At 40.3% G+C, this 17,791-nt stretch overlaps 2 protein-coding genes across 7 annotated transcripts in view; both read right to left on the reverse strand.

The window, feature by feature from the left end:
• Window positions 1–12,210, reverse strand: part of zdhhc18a (zinc finger DHHC-type palmitoyltransferase 18a) — a 23,454-nt gene extending 11,244 nt beyond the window's left edge. For 3 of the 5 annotated variants that reach the window (XM_062063332.1, XM_062063336.1, XM_062063335.1), the window contains exons 1-8: window positions 11,497–12,108; window positions 11,260–11,420; window positions 10,915–11,064; window positions 7,601–7,738; window positions 7,467–7,518; window positions 2,826–2,928; window positions 2,612–2,724; window positions 2,245–2,350 (exon numbers count right to left, since the gene is read on the reverse strand). In XM_062063332.1, the coding sequence (XP_061919316.1) occupies window positions 2,245–2,350; window positions 2,612–2,724; window positions 2,826–2,928; window positions 7,467–7,518; window positions 7,601–7,738; window positions 10,915–11,064; window positions 11,260–11,420; window positions 11,497–11,729 (1,056 nt within the window). In that variant the 5' untranslated portion in view covers window positions 11,730–12,108. The other 2 variants (XM_062063334.1, XM_062063333.1) reach the window with 2 other exon arrangements.
• A 384-nt stretch (window positions 12,211–12,594) lies between these two features.
• pigv (phosphatidylinositol glycan anchor biosynthesis, class V) lies at window positions 12,595–17,622 on the reverse strand. Of its 2 annotated transcripts, XM_062063330.1 has the most exons (4): window positions 17,108–17,622; window positions 15,729–16,895; window positions 15,510–15,651; window positions 12,595–12,785 (listed from the first exon to the last, which is right to left on the reverse strand). In XM_062063330.1, the coding sequence occupies exons 1-4, from the start codon at window positions 17,168–17,170 to the stop codon at window positions 12,613–12,615; spliced, it is 1,545 nt and encodes a 514-aa protein (XP_061919314.1). In that variant the 5' UTR covers window positions 17,171–17,622; the 3' UTR covers window positions 12,595–12,612. The 2 variants fall into 2 exon arrangements, with proteins under 2 accessions (XP_061919314.1, XP_061919315.1); XM_062063331.1 differs by lacking the exon at window positions 12,595–12,785 and having other exon boundaries at window positions 14,967–15,651; window positions 17,108–17,616.
• Between the last annotated feature and the right edge of the window lie 169 nt (window positions 17,623–17,791).

The raw sequence follows: 17,791 nt of genomic DNA on the forward strand, positions 1-17,791 counted from the left end.
TATAGAACAACGACAATAAAGATTGCAACTTTTGGTATCTGATAAAAAAAAAGGCTTGCACCTACCGGAAGTAGCGTGACGTAGTCAGTTGAACATATACGCAAAGTTCCCTATTGTTTACAATGATGGCCACATGAAGTGAGAGAGATTCGGACCGAGAAAGCGACAATTTCCCCATTAATTTGAGCGAGGATGAAAGATTTGTGGATGAGTAAAGTGCAAGTGAAGGACTAGTGGGGAGTTGAAGCTATTCAGATAGGGAAGATGCTGTGAGAGCCGGGGGTGACCTGATATTCAGCTGGGAATGACTACAACAGTAAATAAACACAAGACATATATATACTCTATTAGCCACAACACAACCAGGCTTATATTTAATATGCCACAAATTAATCCTGCATAAAAACACCTGCGTGTTTGTTATGCTAGCTCCTAGCTCCTCTGCTAGCTCCTAGCTCCATAGAACACGCCAATACAATTCAAACACCTGATCAACACACACAATCACTCAGCCCAAAAGATCGTTTACCTAACCCAAGGTTCATAAAGCTTATATATTTTTAAAAAGTTACGTACGTGACGCGCACATACGGTCAAGTTATCGAATGTTTAGCAGCCAAGGCTGCATACTCACGGTACCTGATATTCAGCTGGGAATGACTACAACAGTAAATAAACACAAGACATATATATACTCTATTAGCCACAACACAACCAGGCTTATATTTAATATGCCACAAATTAATCCTGCATATTAACACCTGCGTGTTTGTTATGCTAGCTCCTAGCTCCTCTGCTAGCTCCTAGCTCCATAGAACACGCCAATACAATTGAAACACCTGATCAACACACACAATCACTCAGCCCAAAAGACCGTTCACCTAACCCAAGGTTCATAAAGCTTATATATTTTTAAAAAGTTACGTACGTGACGCGCACGTACGGTACGGTACGTGTTATGCTAACTCCTAGCTCCTCTGCTAGCTCCTAGCTCCATAGAACACGCCAATACAATTCAAACACATGATCAACACACACAATCACTCAGCCCAAAAGACCGTTCACCTAACCCAAGGTTCATAAAGCTTATATATTTTAAAAAAGTTACGTACATATGCAAAAAAAAGCCAAAGCTGCATACTCACAGTAGCACGTCTGCGTCTTTGTCATCCAAATCAAAGTAATCCTGGTAAAAGTCTGTGTTGTCCCAGTTCTCTACAGGCGTCTGTGTATCGAAGTCAAAAGCCCTCCTGGTTAGAGTCTCTGTTATCCGAGTTCTTCCATCTTGACTGCATCTTTCGGGAATGTAAACAAAGAAGCGCCGGCTGTGTACTGTTGTGGCTGACTACGTTCGAAAAATACGTCCATTTCGCACCGACAACTTTCTTCTTTGCTTGCTCGGCTTCCTTCTCCATAATGCAATGAACATGATTGAAACAGATTCACGAACACAGATGTCCAGAATACTGTGGAATTATTAAATGAAAACAGAGCTTTTTCGTATTGGCTTCAATGTGGAAGGCATACCCGTGTTCGCCGGTCTACGTCACGCGCATACGTCATCCTCAGAGGCGTTTCGAACCGGAAGTTTAGCGGCAAATTTAAAATGTCACTTTATAAGTTAACCCGGCCGTATTGGCATGTGTTATAATGTTAAGATTTCATCATTGATATATAAACTATCAGACTGCGTGGTCGGTAGTAGTGGGTTTCAGTAGGCCTTTAAGGAGTCCAAAACTAACAGAAAACACAAGTGCCTCGAAAACGTAAACAGAAATATGATCTGGGCAGCGGATCATAACAATTGCTTTGTTCCTCAAATATCCATTAATGTTCTACCACTTGTCCCTTTTGGTTTCACAGGACCTGGAGCCTATCCAAGCTGCACTCGGGGGGACGGCAGGGTACACTCTGGACAAGTCGCCACCTCATCGCAGGACCAACACAACTTTTTCCAAATATTTTGCTCTTAATACACCTTCATCCTTATGAGCCCAGAAGGCATAACAATTTGTCATAGATTTTTCTATTCAAAGATTCTACTAAAGGCAAAGCAAAGTTTTAATGAATTACCCTTTGTGGATGTGTTAAGGTCATATCTATCAGATTTGTGCCTTTTTTAGTCATTTTGCTTCCATAGAAGTGTTCACTCCTCCCTGATTGGAGATTTAGAGGATGAACGACTAAACACACAATGACAAGTGACATTCAAAAAAGCAAGTCGCATAGTCTGGTTCACCCTACCATGTGTTTGTCATTCTTGGCTGCAAAAGAAGGCAGCTCGATCTCCGAGGCAGAAGCAGCGGGGACGGACTCCTCAGGCGACAGGAAGCCTCTCCTGTCAATCAGACTGCACGACAAGATTATGATGACCCATCGTTTCGCAAATGGTGGTGCAAACGAGTCCTAGGGACTCATACAAAGGTTACAAGTAGGTTATTTCACGAGACTCTTCACCCTTGCTCCTGATGGGTCGTGGTTAGGGCCTTGCATGGCAGCTCCCACCATCAGTGTTTGAATATGTATGTGAATGGGTGAATGTGGAAATAGTGTCAAAGCGCTTTAAGTACCTTGAAGGCAGAAAAGCGCTATACAAGTATAACCCATTTACCTTGGTGGCATAGGCCCACATAAAGTCATACAGCAGTTGGCGAGTATGCTGTTGTAGGTGTACGGGTTCCCAGACTCCTCTGCACCCCTTTTACTCGACCAGGAGCCCTTGATCTACACAATTAACATTTTAAAAAAAGGATGTCTGTTTTCGTATTAATTCTACAAAACAAAAATTGCAATGATGTGTACAGTATGGGCTTCAGAATACTTACATCCTCATTTGTTGTGAGGTTGGAGGCTACGAGGTAGGTATGGAAGCCTGATAGGCCCAGAATAGACCAGATGGAGAAGAAACAAATGACCAGCTCTACCACAGTGCACAAGACAGTCAAGGAATAATCTCACTCTTAATCAGGGGTCTCAAATCATTTGTGACTCGCAGGCCCATATTATGAGGCCCTCTACTAAACTTCATAGTTTAGTGTTACTGAAATCTTGCTAAAACGAATGCTAACAACAGCAGAGCAAACACAAAAGTGACAGAATTACACGCACACACTGGACAACAAAAAGAGCAACTTCTTATAAGCAAGCGGAAGTGTCCGACCATCTCCTGGTTAACTCAACAGTGTCAAAATATTACATTTTTACATTTAATTTTACATTTATAATGACTGAAGACCTACTGAAGCTGAGGGTCCCTATACCTGTTAAAAGAAGTAGCTAACACATTTAGTTACGTGGTTAAGATGTGAATCTGAAGTAAACTTTTTGCGGCCCAGCCTCACCCTGACTCTAACTCCAGGTAGGTACATTCAGTCTAAGACCCTTACTTTTGACAATATAGACCACTATGAGAACACACAAACATACACAGTGTGTACTAGGGATGTAACGGTAGGAACATTTTAAATCACGGTTATTGTGACCAAAATTATCACTATTGTCATTATTATTGTGGTATTGTGCTCAAAAACTACTGATACATACTTAAATATTTCGATTTTTTTAAATAACTCAAATAAATACTGATAGAAAGCCCACTATTTTGCATGTTTTGTGTTTAATGCTTCACTGATAAGAGTGTTCTAGCGGGCGTTGTGGTGCCCTACTCTGTTTAGCGATCCTTGAACGCACTGTTAAAACACCTCCGTCTCATATTTCTTCAAGTATAAAATGATCACTCTATACTAAGAGACCACAGATTGTAGGTTCAATGTGCATAACTGGATATCTTAGTTGCTCCAGACAACAATGTGTTTATATGAGTTTAGATTAGGTTATGTTGTTTCTTAACGGGGAAAAACAATGTCTCCTAATTCATGTGAGCATTTAGGCTAGCAAGCTAGCGCAAGTGTGTCTGTGAGTTTATCAAAGGGCCGCTATCAATCAAATTTTTTTGATTATTTTAAACGGTAATACTAACCGTTGAGTTATATCATGCAGTTTAAAGCAGAGCTGCACTACTGGATGTACTCGATTGAACAACAGTAGCGAAATTTAGCAGTTAGAGCAGGGGTGGGCAATTAATTTTTACCCGGGGCCGCATGAGCAACCCGAGCACTGCTGGAGGGCCACACCGACAATATTTCAATTAAATTTTGCTTAAATTATTTTTGATATACCGTAAGATAAAAAATAACAATATTTTCATTTAACCTAACTTATCTTTATACAAAAGCAGATGGCTTTTGATGGTTTTACTTTTAACACTTTCTTACACAACACTTCCTGATGTATAATACAATGCAAAAAGTTCAATTTCTGTCACTTTATCCTGCCGCCTCTTTGTTGTGAACGTAGCACGCCTGTAAGGTGATTGGCAAAGAAGGAGGAAGCGTTGCTGTTGCGGAAATGAGGAGTGAGGATAGATGTGCGTGTGGAAAGAACGAGATAAGTTGAGCTGTGTTAGTACAGGTTGCTCAATAAAAGTTTAAAAAGAGCGTCAGACTTGGTGTGCACTTCTTCTGGACGCTACAATTGATGTCAGAATTGGGATGAAATGCCCCAGTTCGCCTTTCCATCAAACCTGGGAGTCTTCATTGAGGGCGGAATTCCCCCATGGCAAGCAGCGTGCGCTGCACCTGTAGACACTGCCTCTCTCCTTCCTTTCTCTCTCTCTCTCTCTCTCTCTCTGCGGCGAGCTCCTAAAGTGGCACGTACCTCTCGATGACGTAGCAGGCTGAGCACACAAGCAGCGTAGTATGCGCAAAGTTTTACTTCAGCCACCAATTGTAGCGTCCAGAAGAAGGGCACACCAAGTCTGACGCTCTTTTTAAACTTTTATTGAGCAAGCTATACTAACACAGCTCAACTTATCTCGTTCCTTTCACACTCACGTCTATCCTCACTCCTCATTTACGCAACTCAAGAAGACAACATCAACGTCAGCAGGCCGTTACACTATATTCTTTAAACACAGCAACATGTGTACTACAGATTAAGCACACGGCTTTACCTTTACTTGGCAGTCCATGTCTTGTTGAAAACACGCCATTCGTCATCACCTTTTCTTTTTTTAGCGTCGCTGTGCGCCTTCACTAACAGGACATACGTCCATAAATAACACTTTTCAAAATAAAAGCAGCACAGTTGTATTGCACGCACGACATAGATGTTTTTTTTAATTTATTTTGTAATTTGTGATTGGCCTCACGCGGGCCGGACAGGGACGTACAAAGGGCCGAATGCGGCGGCCCATGGGCCGCAGAATGCCCAGGTCTGAGTTAGAGGATATTCTACTGCTACAACAAAAACACATTCAACCCAGCTAGAGAATGACAATGAAAACAAATTTTCTACTAGCCATTTGGTGACACGTGTCCAATGGCAGTTTTGGATAAGGGCCACTTAGGCAATCGCTCAGAGAGGCGCAAGGATGAGGGGTAATAAAGGATCATATTTCTTTTCAGTGCCTCAGATGTAGGTAAAGCCAAACCAATGAGCAATTATTATTATTGTCAGTGTGTGCACCATCCACCAGCAAAAAAAATGGTTAAAAATGGACTATGAAGCGGTTTTGTGTATTGTCATTCAGTGGTGGTTAAAACTAATTTAAAGGGGACCCAAGATTAATGCATTCTATATCTAAAACACTTCCTAGTAGTCTAGATGATATGCATTGGATATGCTTTGGTGTAAATTTTGATTTGTCCATATATAATATATATATGTATATAAATATTATATTATATATGATACATATGTATACGTTCCCAGATTGCAAACTAGACTACACCCCCCCCCCAAACCTCGCCGGCCCAAACCCTCTCCCAAAAAAAATCTTAATTTATCTTTTATCCTAAATTAAGGTATATTATTTATCTTATATCATGAAGTTGACACCACTATTTTTTTCCAGTTGCAGTCGAAAATAAACTTCATAAACATTAAATAGATTCACCCAGTCACAACATTAGGTACACCTGCACACACTCTCCGTTCGATTCTGCTTTTAGCAGCATTTATGTCACACCTCGGTGTTTTGATGCGCATGCAAAGATTATATGAAAATAATAATTTTGCCTTCTTTTTTGGGGTTTTCCCATAGCCTGAAACAGAGGGGAGCTTTGAACTAAGGGATCCAAAACTGCATGCAGGCTCACGCCAAAATACATGAACCTTGTAATTTCACGCTTTGGAATTGTTCAACGCGAGTATCAAGCATTGTAACACCATTTCTAAGTCAGGAAAGAAGAATTCTTCATAGGTCCCCTTTAAGATAATGATCATGTGATTGAAAAATAAAATAAAGTTAGAGTACACCTTGAAATAAAGTCCACCACTTTTTCATAAATTATTTTTGTTGTCACTATTGCATTAGTGTTGATTTGTGGCGCTGTAGCATCCCAGTGCTCACAGGTGATAGTGTTTTTGGGGAAATTAATGTTCTGAACTTCTGTGTCCATGCAATGCTGTCCAATGATGCCTGCAAGAGGTGAGCCATAGCAGAGTTTGAGCGTCTTTATAAACATACACTACCATTCAAAAGTTTGGGGTCACCCAAACAATTTTGTGGAATAGCCTTCATTTCTAAGAACAAGAATAGACTGTCGAGTTTCAGATGAAAGTTCTCTTTTTCTGGCCATTTTGAGCGTTTAATTGACCCCACAAATGTGATGCTCCAGAAACTCAATCTGCTCAAAGGAAGGTCAGTTTTGTAGCTTCTGTAACGAGCTAAACTGTTTTCAGATGTGTGAACATGATTGCACAAGGGTTTTCTAATCATCAATTAGCCTTCTGAGCCAATGAGCAAACACATTGTACCATTAGAACACTGGAGTGATAGTTGCTGGAAATGGGCCTCTATACACCTATGTAGATATTGCACCAAAAACCAGACATTTGCAGCTAGAATAGTCATTTACCACATTAGCAATGTATAGAGTGTATTTCTTTAAAGTTAAGACTAGTTTAAAGTTATCTTCATTGAAAAGTACAGTGCTTTTCCTTCAAAAATAAGGACATTTCAATGTGACCCCAAACTTTTGAACGGTAGTGTATATATTCTTCTCAAGACCATAAACTAGAACTAGACTTAATCAACAGCGACTCCTGTGGTTGAAGCCAGGTAGTGCACTCCTTTTTTACTTAATTTCTTAAAGGGAATCAACCCATCAGTTAAGCCACCTATCCTTCATTTCAAAACCTACAATTCTGGCGCCAGGAAGGGAGCAAGTAGTTATATGATGACGTAAACGCACCATCATGAGACTTGAAAGCAATCTACTTTGAAGGCATTGCGTTGCTGTGTGCTCACGCTGATCCTATTAAGCACTGGCTTAGACTGCAGAATGCCTTCACAACCCAGTGTTACTTCTTGCCGTTGCCACAGTCACACCTTGAAAAGACTGCACAAATTTCCAAAATGGTTTGATTATGGGAAAAAAAAACTTGGCATGAGAAAAGGATATCTGGCAGGACTTTCCTGGATGGATTGGATGAGGCTTGTACCCGATTGAGAACCTGGACAGGGACACACAAACACTGTGTTGTTTATGACATTCCGTGATGACAATATAATTCTTCTAGTAGTTAACTAACTTACGCAGGGTAATGTGGGCAATGACACAGCCAAATATGAAGGATGTCAGGAAAGAAAGAGAGATGATGAAACTATAGAAAAAGCGGTAGTTGCGCCTGCCCACGCAGTTGCCCACCCATGGGCAGTGATGATCGAACCTCTCTGCAAACAAAATAAACAAAAATTGTATTACAGTAATGCAGTACGACAATACAAACCCTTAAGGTTGTTGTCCAACAAAAACAACGCACGTCACAGTCCTTATTTCTAATCTTTATCAGCTCTATTGCTAATACTGCTTTAAAATGTCATTGACAATTGAGAACAGAACACTTTTAATTATTTTCCGTTTGAATTGACTATAGTTGAAATAATCAGGTCCATAGTCAAACTGTGGCCACCTTTAAACATTTGCTAATTGTATGGGCAATGTTAGAGATAATTAGGGATGGTACTCTTAACATTTGAGTTGATACCGTACCAATTCCCAATACTAGGGAATCAATACCGGTACTCAACGGTACTGATTTTCTGTACTTTTGTGTGTGTTAAAATGTGCTGATAAATGTTAATTGTTTAAAAAGAAATCAATTTTTTTTTAAATTCAACATTTTTAATATAAATTTAAAAAATATCATAATTTTCACAAATGGTGAAATAGCTTGTTTTTCTTACACTTGTGTTTGATTTGCAAACAGTGGACTTTGTAAGCAGTTGCAATTATAAGACGCCAGATGGCAGTAGTATATATATCATACAGTGTGTTGCCTTAGCCTGGAGGTAGTCTTTGCCATAAAGTTGAATGTGTCACACTTTTCTTTTGTTGAGCTCTGCAAAGTGTTAAATTTGGACGTGTTGTACTTATTACACACCGGCTGTTTGATTATAATATGCATCTTAGTTGTAGTTTTCATTACCAAATTTGGAGGTGTTGAAATTGCCATGTAAAATCGCCAATGCTAAATCAGTATCATGTCTATATCAAATCCAATGGTAATTAGCATCAAGTTAGCACATTTTGAAAAAAGGAGCCTTACTGTACTTTTGAGCACCTTCTTTTTGCTTTGTTGGCATTAAAAAATTGGAAACTACCTGGAAGCAGTCGAGCTTAGTCCACTCTGAGTGGCTGACTGCTTGATTCCCAGCCAAGTGTTAGAGCCGGTGCCAAGTATTCAATCGGACGTGACGTCACGTGCAACAAAATGTATTGAATGTGGTACCGTTTACGGACTTTGGTCGGTACCTATAAAAGTGTCGAATTCAGTATCCATTTATAGAGGTAATATATTAGCATTCTTAAGGGTTATGATAAATAAAACTATAATTAATTAAAAGTAGGCAAGCAGGGAAGTGGAGTACTGCTGAAAACAACTGCTTTTATGCAACCTACTTATTTTATATTATTTACATCATAATAGGTATAAAAAGTAAACCAATAACAATAACATGTACTAACATGTATAACGGTACTCATAAATAACTTTGATGGCACATAGTAAATAGGCTATGACAAATAAGAAATACCTGTGAGGTGAGTCTCTTCACACTATTCACAAATTCATTACTTTTATAGGCATCGACCAGATTCACTCGGTACTACCAGGTATCGATTGACGTCAAATCAAACAATGCTATATTTTGATCCTTTGTTGCTCGTGAGAGAAAACGCTCGAACATAAAGTAAGTAAGGTTCCTCTTTTACAAAATGCGCTAGCTTGATGCCAATTTACTTTGGATTTGCCATATACATGCGACTGATTAGCCTCAGCAGTTTTACATATCGATTTTATCCATCCATCCATCCATTGTCTAGCACTTGTCCCTCTCGGGGTCACGGAGGTGCTGGAGCCTATCCCAGCTGCACTTGGGCGGAAGGCAGGGTACACCCTGGACAAGTTGCCAATTTAACACCTCTATGTTCCAATCAAAAAGCTGGTGTGTAATAAGTACATTACTTACAGTAGAGACACTTTTTAGGGCTCAACATAAGACTAGACTGGAACATTCAACTTCATGGAAAATACTATTTCCCAGCTAGGAAACCCACCATAGTTTACATACTACTGCCATCTAAAGTCTTGAAATTGCAACTGCATACAAAGCCGACTTTGTAATATTTGCAAATGAGACTCAGGAATGTAATGAAAAAAGTGAGATTAAATAACTGGACTGCAAATGAGACTCAGGAATGTAATGAAAAAAGTGAGATTAAATAACTGGACTGTAAATGAGACTCAGGAATGTAATAAGAAATCGAAATGAAATAACTGGAAAGCTCATTTCTAAAAATGTTATATTAAAAATTACTTTATTATTAAATAATTAATACTTATTAACACAGACAAAAGTACCTAAAATTGGTACCGGTATCGATTCCCAGGTACCGATCTTATGTACCTTATCGATTCAAGTGTGAAATGGTATCCATTAGGGATGTGGGAAAAAAATGATTCGAATTCGAATCGCGATTCTCATGTTGTGCGATTCAGAATCGATTATCTTTTTCTTTTTTTTAAATTGTAATTTATTTATTTTTATTTTTACTTTATTTTTTATTAATCAATCCAACAAAACAATACACAGCAATACCATAACAATGCAATGCAATTCCAAAACCAAACACGACCCAGCAACACTCAGAACTGCAAACAGAGCAATTGAGAGGAGACACAAACACGACACAGAACAAACCAAAAGTAGTGAAACAAAAATGAATATTATCAACAACAGTATCAATATTAGTTACAATTTCAACATAGCAGTGATTAAAAATCCCTCATTGACATTATCATTAGACATTTATAAATAAATAAATAAATGAACAATAGTGTCACAGTGGCTTACACTTGCATCGCATCTCATAAGCTTGACAACACACTGTGTCCAATATTTTCACAAAGATAAAATAAGTCATATTTCTGATTCATTTAATAGTTAAAACAAATTTACATTATTGCAATCAGTTGATAAAACATTGTCCTTTACAATTATAAAAGCTTTTTACAAAAATCTACTACTCTGCTTGCATGTCAGCAGACTGGGGTAGATCCTGCTGAAATCCTATGTATTGAATGAATAGAGAATCCTTTTGAATCGGGAAAAAAATCGTTTTTGAACCGAGAATCGTGTTGAATTGAAAAAAAATCGATTTTGAATCGAATCGTGACCCCAAGAATCGATAATGAATCGAATCGTGGGACACCCAAAGATTCACAGCCCTAGTATCCATCTTTAATGGTAGTATCACAAAAAAAGGAATATTTTCCAAATTGTGCAACTTTCAAGGCATTCGACTTTTCACTGTACAGTAAACAGCAACTTTTTCGCCACATCCTTACCCACACAGTTGTCACAAAGGCTGCAATGTGACGTCCGAGGAGGGCGAAACATTTTACAGGTGAAGCAGTACTTGAGCTTGACCACCTGCTGGTTGATGAGGATCTCCTTCGTCCGCGGAGGGGGGCGATACGTGGAGGATCCTGAGGTATCTTGCGAGACAAAGAACATGACGCATTAATGTCCCAAAAACAAATGTGCAGCTGTCGTACTTTTCCAATGGAGGCAAGGGTAATCTTCTTACGTTTTGGTCTGCAGTTCAATCAAGTCCTGCACAGATCCCCCATATGGCAAAGCTCTTTTACCCCATCAGTCCCACAATGATTTGCAGGGTGTATCTTCCTTACCGATATGCTTCTCTATATCTGCAGCTTCGTCCGGGGTGGCCCTGGGTAGGATGCCTGGGTCTGTGAAGCTGGTTCTCAGCAGGGAGAGGACCACGAATACAAAAAGCACCCCTCCAATCACAGGTATGAAGACGGTCAGGTGCTGTACCAGAAACGGGCAACTGCAAAAAGAACGCATGCCAACTATTTATGCAGTGCCACGTACACGTTGTAAACAAACATGGTGACGTCACTTACTCGAAAGCAAAGAAAAGGCCACAGGTGACAACGATAAGACCCAGGGTCAGAGGGAGGACGCCGCTCTGCCTGGCGAACATGATCCGTCCGTCGCAGAAAAACTGGTTCTTCCCAGGGAACACTTCCCATTTTCTTCGTGGACGTTCCGCTTTCTTACCGGTGTGGTTGTGTGCCGAAGCGGGCGACACCGACAGAGCAAGTGGGTCGATTTGCTGATACTCACAGTTCCTCATGCTGTCGGCACAACCACCACGGTTTGGGGGTAGATAAAGGCACGCGTTATATTTTCACTGGATCTTTCAAAAGGAAAAAAAAATGTTTTAAGTCATTGCGAGCTAGGGTTAGCATCCCCCGATGTCTTCCATCCTCAATGCTAACATCGACGAGCTAGCGGTCCCACACAGAGGTTTTCTTCGTATTTGACTTTTATCACATGAATGTTCTTTCCAGTCAGCCCAATGTCCATTATCCTCTTCGGACGTTAAACCCTAACCCAGGAAATTTAAAAAAACAACTAATTCAGTAGGGGGAAAAATAGCAGACTTTAAAGCGAGATGAGTAGAAAACAGACGAGCGTCGCTTCCAGCTTAGATGCAGCACTAGTTCCTTATCGCTTACCGTCCTCCTGTGACGTCACCACAGACTTGTCACATGACTCCAGAGTCGCGTATGACCAGCTATACAACCGGCGCCATATTTGCTACCAAGGACGTGTGCGGATGTGCAGCAAAGCATGCAATTGCTGTCGTTTTTATGTTAGTTTTCCTGACTAAATACACCAAAAATAATTATTCTAATTATAGTTCTCAACATATTGCAACTCATAAACTGACAATAAAACATGTTTTTATTTCGTCAAAGTATAATTTTGAAGCCCTGTTTGACACACTCTGCTGCTACAATCTTGCAGTGTGTAGTGACCAGCAGGCCCTCTAACACGCACCCATTTTCTACCGCTTGTCCCTTTCGGGGTTGCAGGGGAGGTGCTAGAGCCTATCCCAGCTGCATTCGGACGGAAGGCGGGGTACACCCTGGACAAGTCGCCACCTCATTGCAGGGCCAACACAGATAGACAGACAACATTCACTCTCACGACAAAAATATAACTTATTACCATTATTTTGGGCAGCACGGTGGAACAGGGGTTAGTGCATGTGCCTCACAATACGAAGGTCCGGAGTTCAATCCCGGGCTCGGGATCTTTCTGTGTGGAGTTTGCATGTTCTCCCCGTGACTGCGTGGGTTCCCTCCGGGTACTCCGGCTTCCTCCCACCGCCAAAAACATGCACCTGGGGATAAGTTGATTGGCAACGTTAAATTGGCCCTAGTGTGTGAATGTGAGTGTGAATGTTGTCTGTCTATCTGTGTTGGCCCTGCGATGAAGTGGCGACTTGTCCAGGGTGTACCCCGCCTACCGCGCAAATGCAGCCGAGATAGGCTCCAGCACCCCCCGCGACCCCAAAAGGGACAAGCGGTAGAAAATGGGTGGATACCCTTATTTCGTTTTGTACATAATTATAACTGTTTGGAAATGCACAATTAAGATCACTGAATTTCAATATTTTTGATTCAATAATTAAAGGGTTCGAATGTTCTCGATAGCCAACATATTTTGTTAATCTAACTGACATTCCTTTTTTTGTAACATGGGAAGTGAACAAGTGTACTTTTGTAGTTATTTCTTCATTCTTCTACACAATAACTCAGATATGGTAACACGTCTGGCTTGCAGTAGAAAATATGGAGTGATTTTGGTCTAGAACATATTTTGCTTTATTCATTATTGGTGTGTCAAAATCAAGGGTGTACCTACCGCCCGAATGCAGCTGAGATAGGCTCCAGCACCCCCCGCCACCCCAAAAGGGACAAGCGGTAGAAAATGGATGGATGGATGGCATTATTGGTGTATTTATGCCACTTTGTTTCAATGTGTATTCCTTTTATTTATATTTGTGTTTGACTTTCTCTTCTGCTGTTACTGATTTGCATTATTTTAGTTTTACTGAGATTCATCGAGTATTTTTTCATCAAACCATCTCTTTAATGATAATTTATTATGGTATTATTTCTATTAGCTGCTGTGTGTTCTCTCCTAGACGAAACGCTGACGTTGTGTCGCGAGTTCACCTCGCACAAGACACTGTAATCGGTGTTGACTGCGAACCAAGACTTCTCATACTTGTCAAGTTAGTTGTCTCCATCCCGGGTTGCGGGGAAAGCGGTTGGAGCAGCCCCATGCTGCACAACAGGGCCTTTTTACATGTTGAAACAAGCTGTAGAAATGGATGGATCGAAAACCTAACGAGGAAGCGCCACAAACAGAGCATCAGCTCAACCATGGTAGCAGTGATGGCGCTCTGTAGTCACGCGAGTGCCTTTTGACCTATCATGTAGGATATGGTCTAAAACCAGATTGGCCATACTCTCCCTATACACGGCTCTATGGATTAGCCACGTTATTTGTAGATTAGCGAAATATTGATCAATTGTTTTACGCTCGAATATAATATCACCTCTCTTTTTAAGGCCCCTTTTTCAATCATATTTTAAAATGTCTATGAATGTTATAATTTTAATAATCATATTTCTTAACAACTGGACTGTTTGATAAGACCGTTTCATTGATCGCCTTTATCTTGAAATCAATTACCATCATAACTCTTGTTTGTTCTGGACCAAAAAAAAAATTAAAAAAAACATAGTAATTAATATTTTAAAAAAAATAAAATGCATCAGAAACCCTGTGTCTTTGCTCCTCTTTTATTTACTGAGCACCTCTATAATAAGACTACTGTTCTTTTTCAAACTGAACAACATATTTACAGTAATCTACAAATATTGGTTAATACGGGTGTGAATCTTTAGGAACCAAACGATTTGATCCGATTCCTGGGGTGATGAATGATTCAATTCAGAATTATTTCTCGATGTAATACGATTCTCGATTCAAAACGATTCACACAATGTATTATTTGGTATAATAATTATAATGAAACGTTTTCTAAACAGGTTATAGGTTAGATAAGTGTATTCTGTTTGCAAGGAGATGGACTAAAAAACATTTCTAAAAATATATTTTTTGCAAAAACTATGCCCTGCAATAAAAAAAAATTACATATATTTTCAGGAAAAAACTGGCATCCGTCACTAGTTTTACAGTAAAATTTCCAGTGAATTGACGGCGGTATCACTATTTTTACAGTAAAATTCTGGTGACTGAGCTACCAGTTTTTTACGTAAAACGTATGGTTGTCTGTTTGATTTTAATAATTGTTATTTATACAAATATTTCTAATTAGGACCAAAATGAGTCCACACTGTTAGGGAAGTGGCTTATGTTATCTAAATTAAGCTTTTAAATATGATAAATATTTTTATTTAATTTCAAAATGTTAACAAAAATGTGTAAAACAAATGAGATCTTTAAATTTTCACATTTAAATGCAATCAACTCTAATAATGATCATGAAAAATCCCCCCACTTTGTGAATACATGCACATTTAATACCATGTTTTTCCATTCACATCCAAAATGTATAAATAAAACAGAATATTCAAAACAAACGTAGACCACAGTTCTTAAACACAAATATGAAACACATTCAATCCGCACTTTTTTCCCCATTGGTACGACCGAGACTCATGAGAATAAACATTCAAATTTCATGTGCACCCTGCTCAGGTTTGTATTCAACTACAGTAACAATTACAAAAAGGCATGATTTAAATTATGTAACCATATCTACTGTAAGCTCTTGGTTGAAACAAAAAAAAAAACAGGCACAACATTTTGTCATGCTTTTTGTAACAGGTTATGTTAAAAATGTTACAGCAAAATTAAAAATGTTAAAAATGCTATACTCCAGGTTAAGTCCATGGTAGAAAATTACAGTGCAGTGCTAAGCCCAGCAGCCAATAAGAGAGGAAATATCCCAGGATGCTTTGTGTGGTGGGGGAACATATCTTAAAGTGTGGTAGCAGAGCAATGATGGGGTTTTGAGGTGTGTGCTTACATCCATTTTTGGAATGAGTCTTGAGTTGAATGTTTGGTGTCGAGGTTTTCCTTCGGTGAAGAAGAGGCTCATTGAGGAGGAGCAGATGAGCGCTGATCCAGTACGGAACAGGAGTTGAGGAAGCCATGAATCTGGTTAGGACCTAGACACACATTAATAGACTTGAGAGGAATTCTTCATGACATTTTTTTTTTAACAAATATGTTTTTTTTTTCTTACCTGCACATGCATGCACAATATTCCAAAGGCGAGAAGAAAAGTTGAATGTACAACATAGACAAATACTCTCGGACTGAAAAATCCCGGCATGGGTTTATCGAGGCCTTTCTTTGAATCTGTCTCCCATAGTCCAAGTCTTAGGCACAGCTCTGGGTTACCTTGAAAATAAGCAAAAGCTGCCATGACACCCAGAGTCACCATAGGTAGAGCCAGAAGGAAGTTTGGTATTTGCCTTAGTTCAAAGTAGCGCAGGAAGCCCACGTTCCAATAAACATCCTGGATATGGGAGTAAAGCAGGGGCAGAGGTCTCATGCACCAAAGAGGGGGGGGACTATTTTCATCTGGAACACGGTAGCCTTTCCGCTCGGCCAAGGAGAGAAGAGCTGCGGGGATGCGCTCCAAGGATGCGGAAGGCATACAGAAAGTTCTATAGCCGTAGTATTGGAAAGCACAGAACGGAAGGGCAATGATTGCCGTTCCTAAAAGAGAAGTGAGCAGGAGGCGGGTGACGACCCAAATGTACTGAAGCATCTTCTTGTGGCCTTTTGTCGTTGCGCGATACAAACGGATCCGGGAGATGGCGTGTAGTGTTGGAAGATAGAGTATAAAGCCTATATTGACCAGTCCGTTGGATCGTGCCGCAGTGGCTATACTGAGCGCCACGCAGGCTCGAAGGGTGAATCCCTTCTCCAGAAGGAAGACCCCACTGAATGTGAGAGCAGCGAACAGACACTCCGAGTACCCGGCCACCATGAAAACATTAGCAGGTGTGATGCAGTAGAGCAGAGTGGAGAGCAAGGCCAGACGCCTGTCCTGCAGAACTTCCCTGCTGAGCGCGTGTAAGGCAACCACACTCAGCAGGAAAAAGATACTGTTCCCAACAGCGACCGCCACCATCAGGCGGCCCCGCACGCTCAACCAGCTGCTGAGGGGCCACAGCAGCGTCTCCGCCAGGCCTCGCAGGACCACGGGGAAGAAAGGGAAAAAAGCAAAGTTGTGTTCATAGATGTACCCTCTCTCCGCGATGAGGAGGAAATGCTCAGCATCCCAGTGAGTGAGGCCACCAAATAACCACTCCACTGCAGAGTCCAAATATAGATGCTCTTCTGTCCGCGGGGGCCTGAATGCATCAGCGTCATGGTCAGGGATGGCAGCGTTCAACAGAGCCTGTTAAGTACAATTAACATCAAATTAAGTGACTTATTCTACTGTTTCTAAAACATATATTTAACTTTGTGGCGTATTTTCAATATAACGTGGTGTTTTTCCAAGAGCAGAAACATGTTTATTGTTACAGTTAAAATTTCTATTGGCAAGTAGCTAGCGAAATAAAATTAGCATGTGGCTCATTCACAACAGTTTACTGGGAAAATACTTACCTGTAAAAACAACGAGAGACCCCTGGTTACAGTAGCAAATTCTAGAACAGCTCTGTAATCCATGATAGTCACTGACTGAAATGGCAAAATCTGCTTTTCATATGACAGACCATCGTCGAGGACTAACGCTAGGCTTGTCGCGTTTTACATTAAAACCAGCGAATACACAGACATAAACAGCCTATATTAAAATTAATTCAATTCAAATAGTAGTTTTTTCATTATTTCTAAAAACAGGGCCGAAAATAGGTTTTTAAACGAAGCTTTTAATTTCACTCTGGCGCTGCCTTCGACCTCTACCTGATTCACTTCCGGTGCCAATGCAACGCAAATACGCTTTTCAAAATAAAGGTTTGTGGACTGGGAACGAACGGCCTGCGTTTATGTATCAGCTACACATACGCAGAATGTGTTTAAGAATATTGTTTCAGCCTGTATGGACCTTTGTCTCCTTTGCAGTTTAGGCATGGGAACTAGAAATACTGCGGCACAGGGTCTTTCTGTGTGGCATTTGCATGTTCTCCCCGTGACTGCGTGGTTTTTTTTCCCCGGGTAGTGCGTAATACATTAGTATTCGGCCCAGCTGGGGGCGCGATAAGCAAACTCACGCTTAAAACACTAGGTATCCTGTTAGTAGTGCTTTTTGATGTCTGGATTTATTGTATAATTATGCCAAATAGATAA

The sequence above is a fragment of the Entelurus aequoreus genome, linkage group LG11 (genome assembly GCF_033978785.1).
Source record: "Entelurus aequoreus isolate RoL-2023_Sb linkage group LG11, RoL_Eaeq_v1.1, whole genome shotgun sequence".
Taxonomy (NCBI): domain Eukaryota; kingdom Metazoa; phylum Chordata; class Actinopteri; order Syngnathiformes; family Syngnathidae; genus Entelurus; species Entelurus aequoreus.

Coding starts and splice junctions, on each gene's coding strand:
- pigv (XM_062063330.1), bottom strand. CDS start 17,170: ATGGATTACAGAGCTGTTCTAGAATTTGCTACTGTAACCAGGGGTCTC. Junction 15,652..15,728: donor TATTGTGCATGCATGTGCAG/GTAAGAAAAAAA, acceptor ATGTGTGTCTAG/GTCCTAACCAGATTCATGGC. Junction 12,786..15,509: donor GACTCATTCCAAAAATGGAT/GTAAGCACACAC, acceptor ACTTATCCCCAG/GTGCATGTTTTTGGCGGTGG.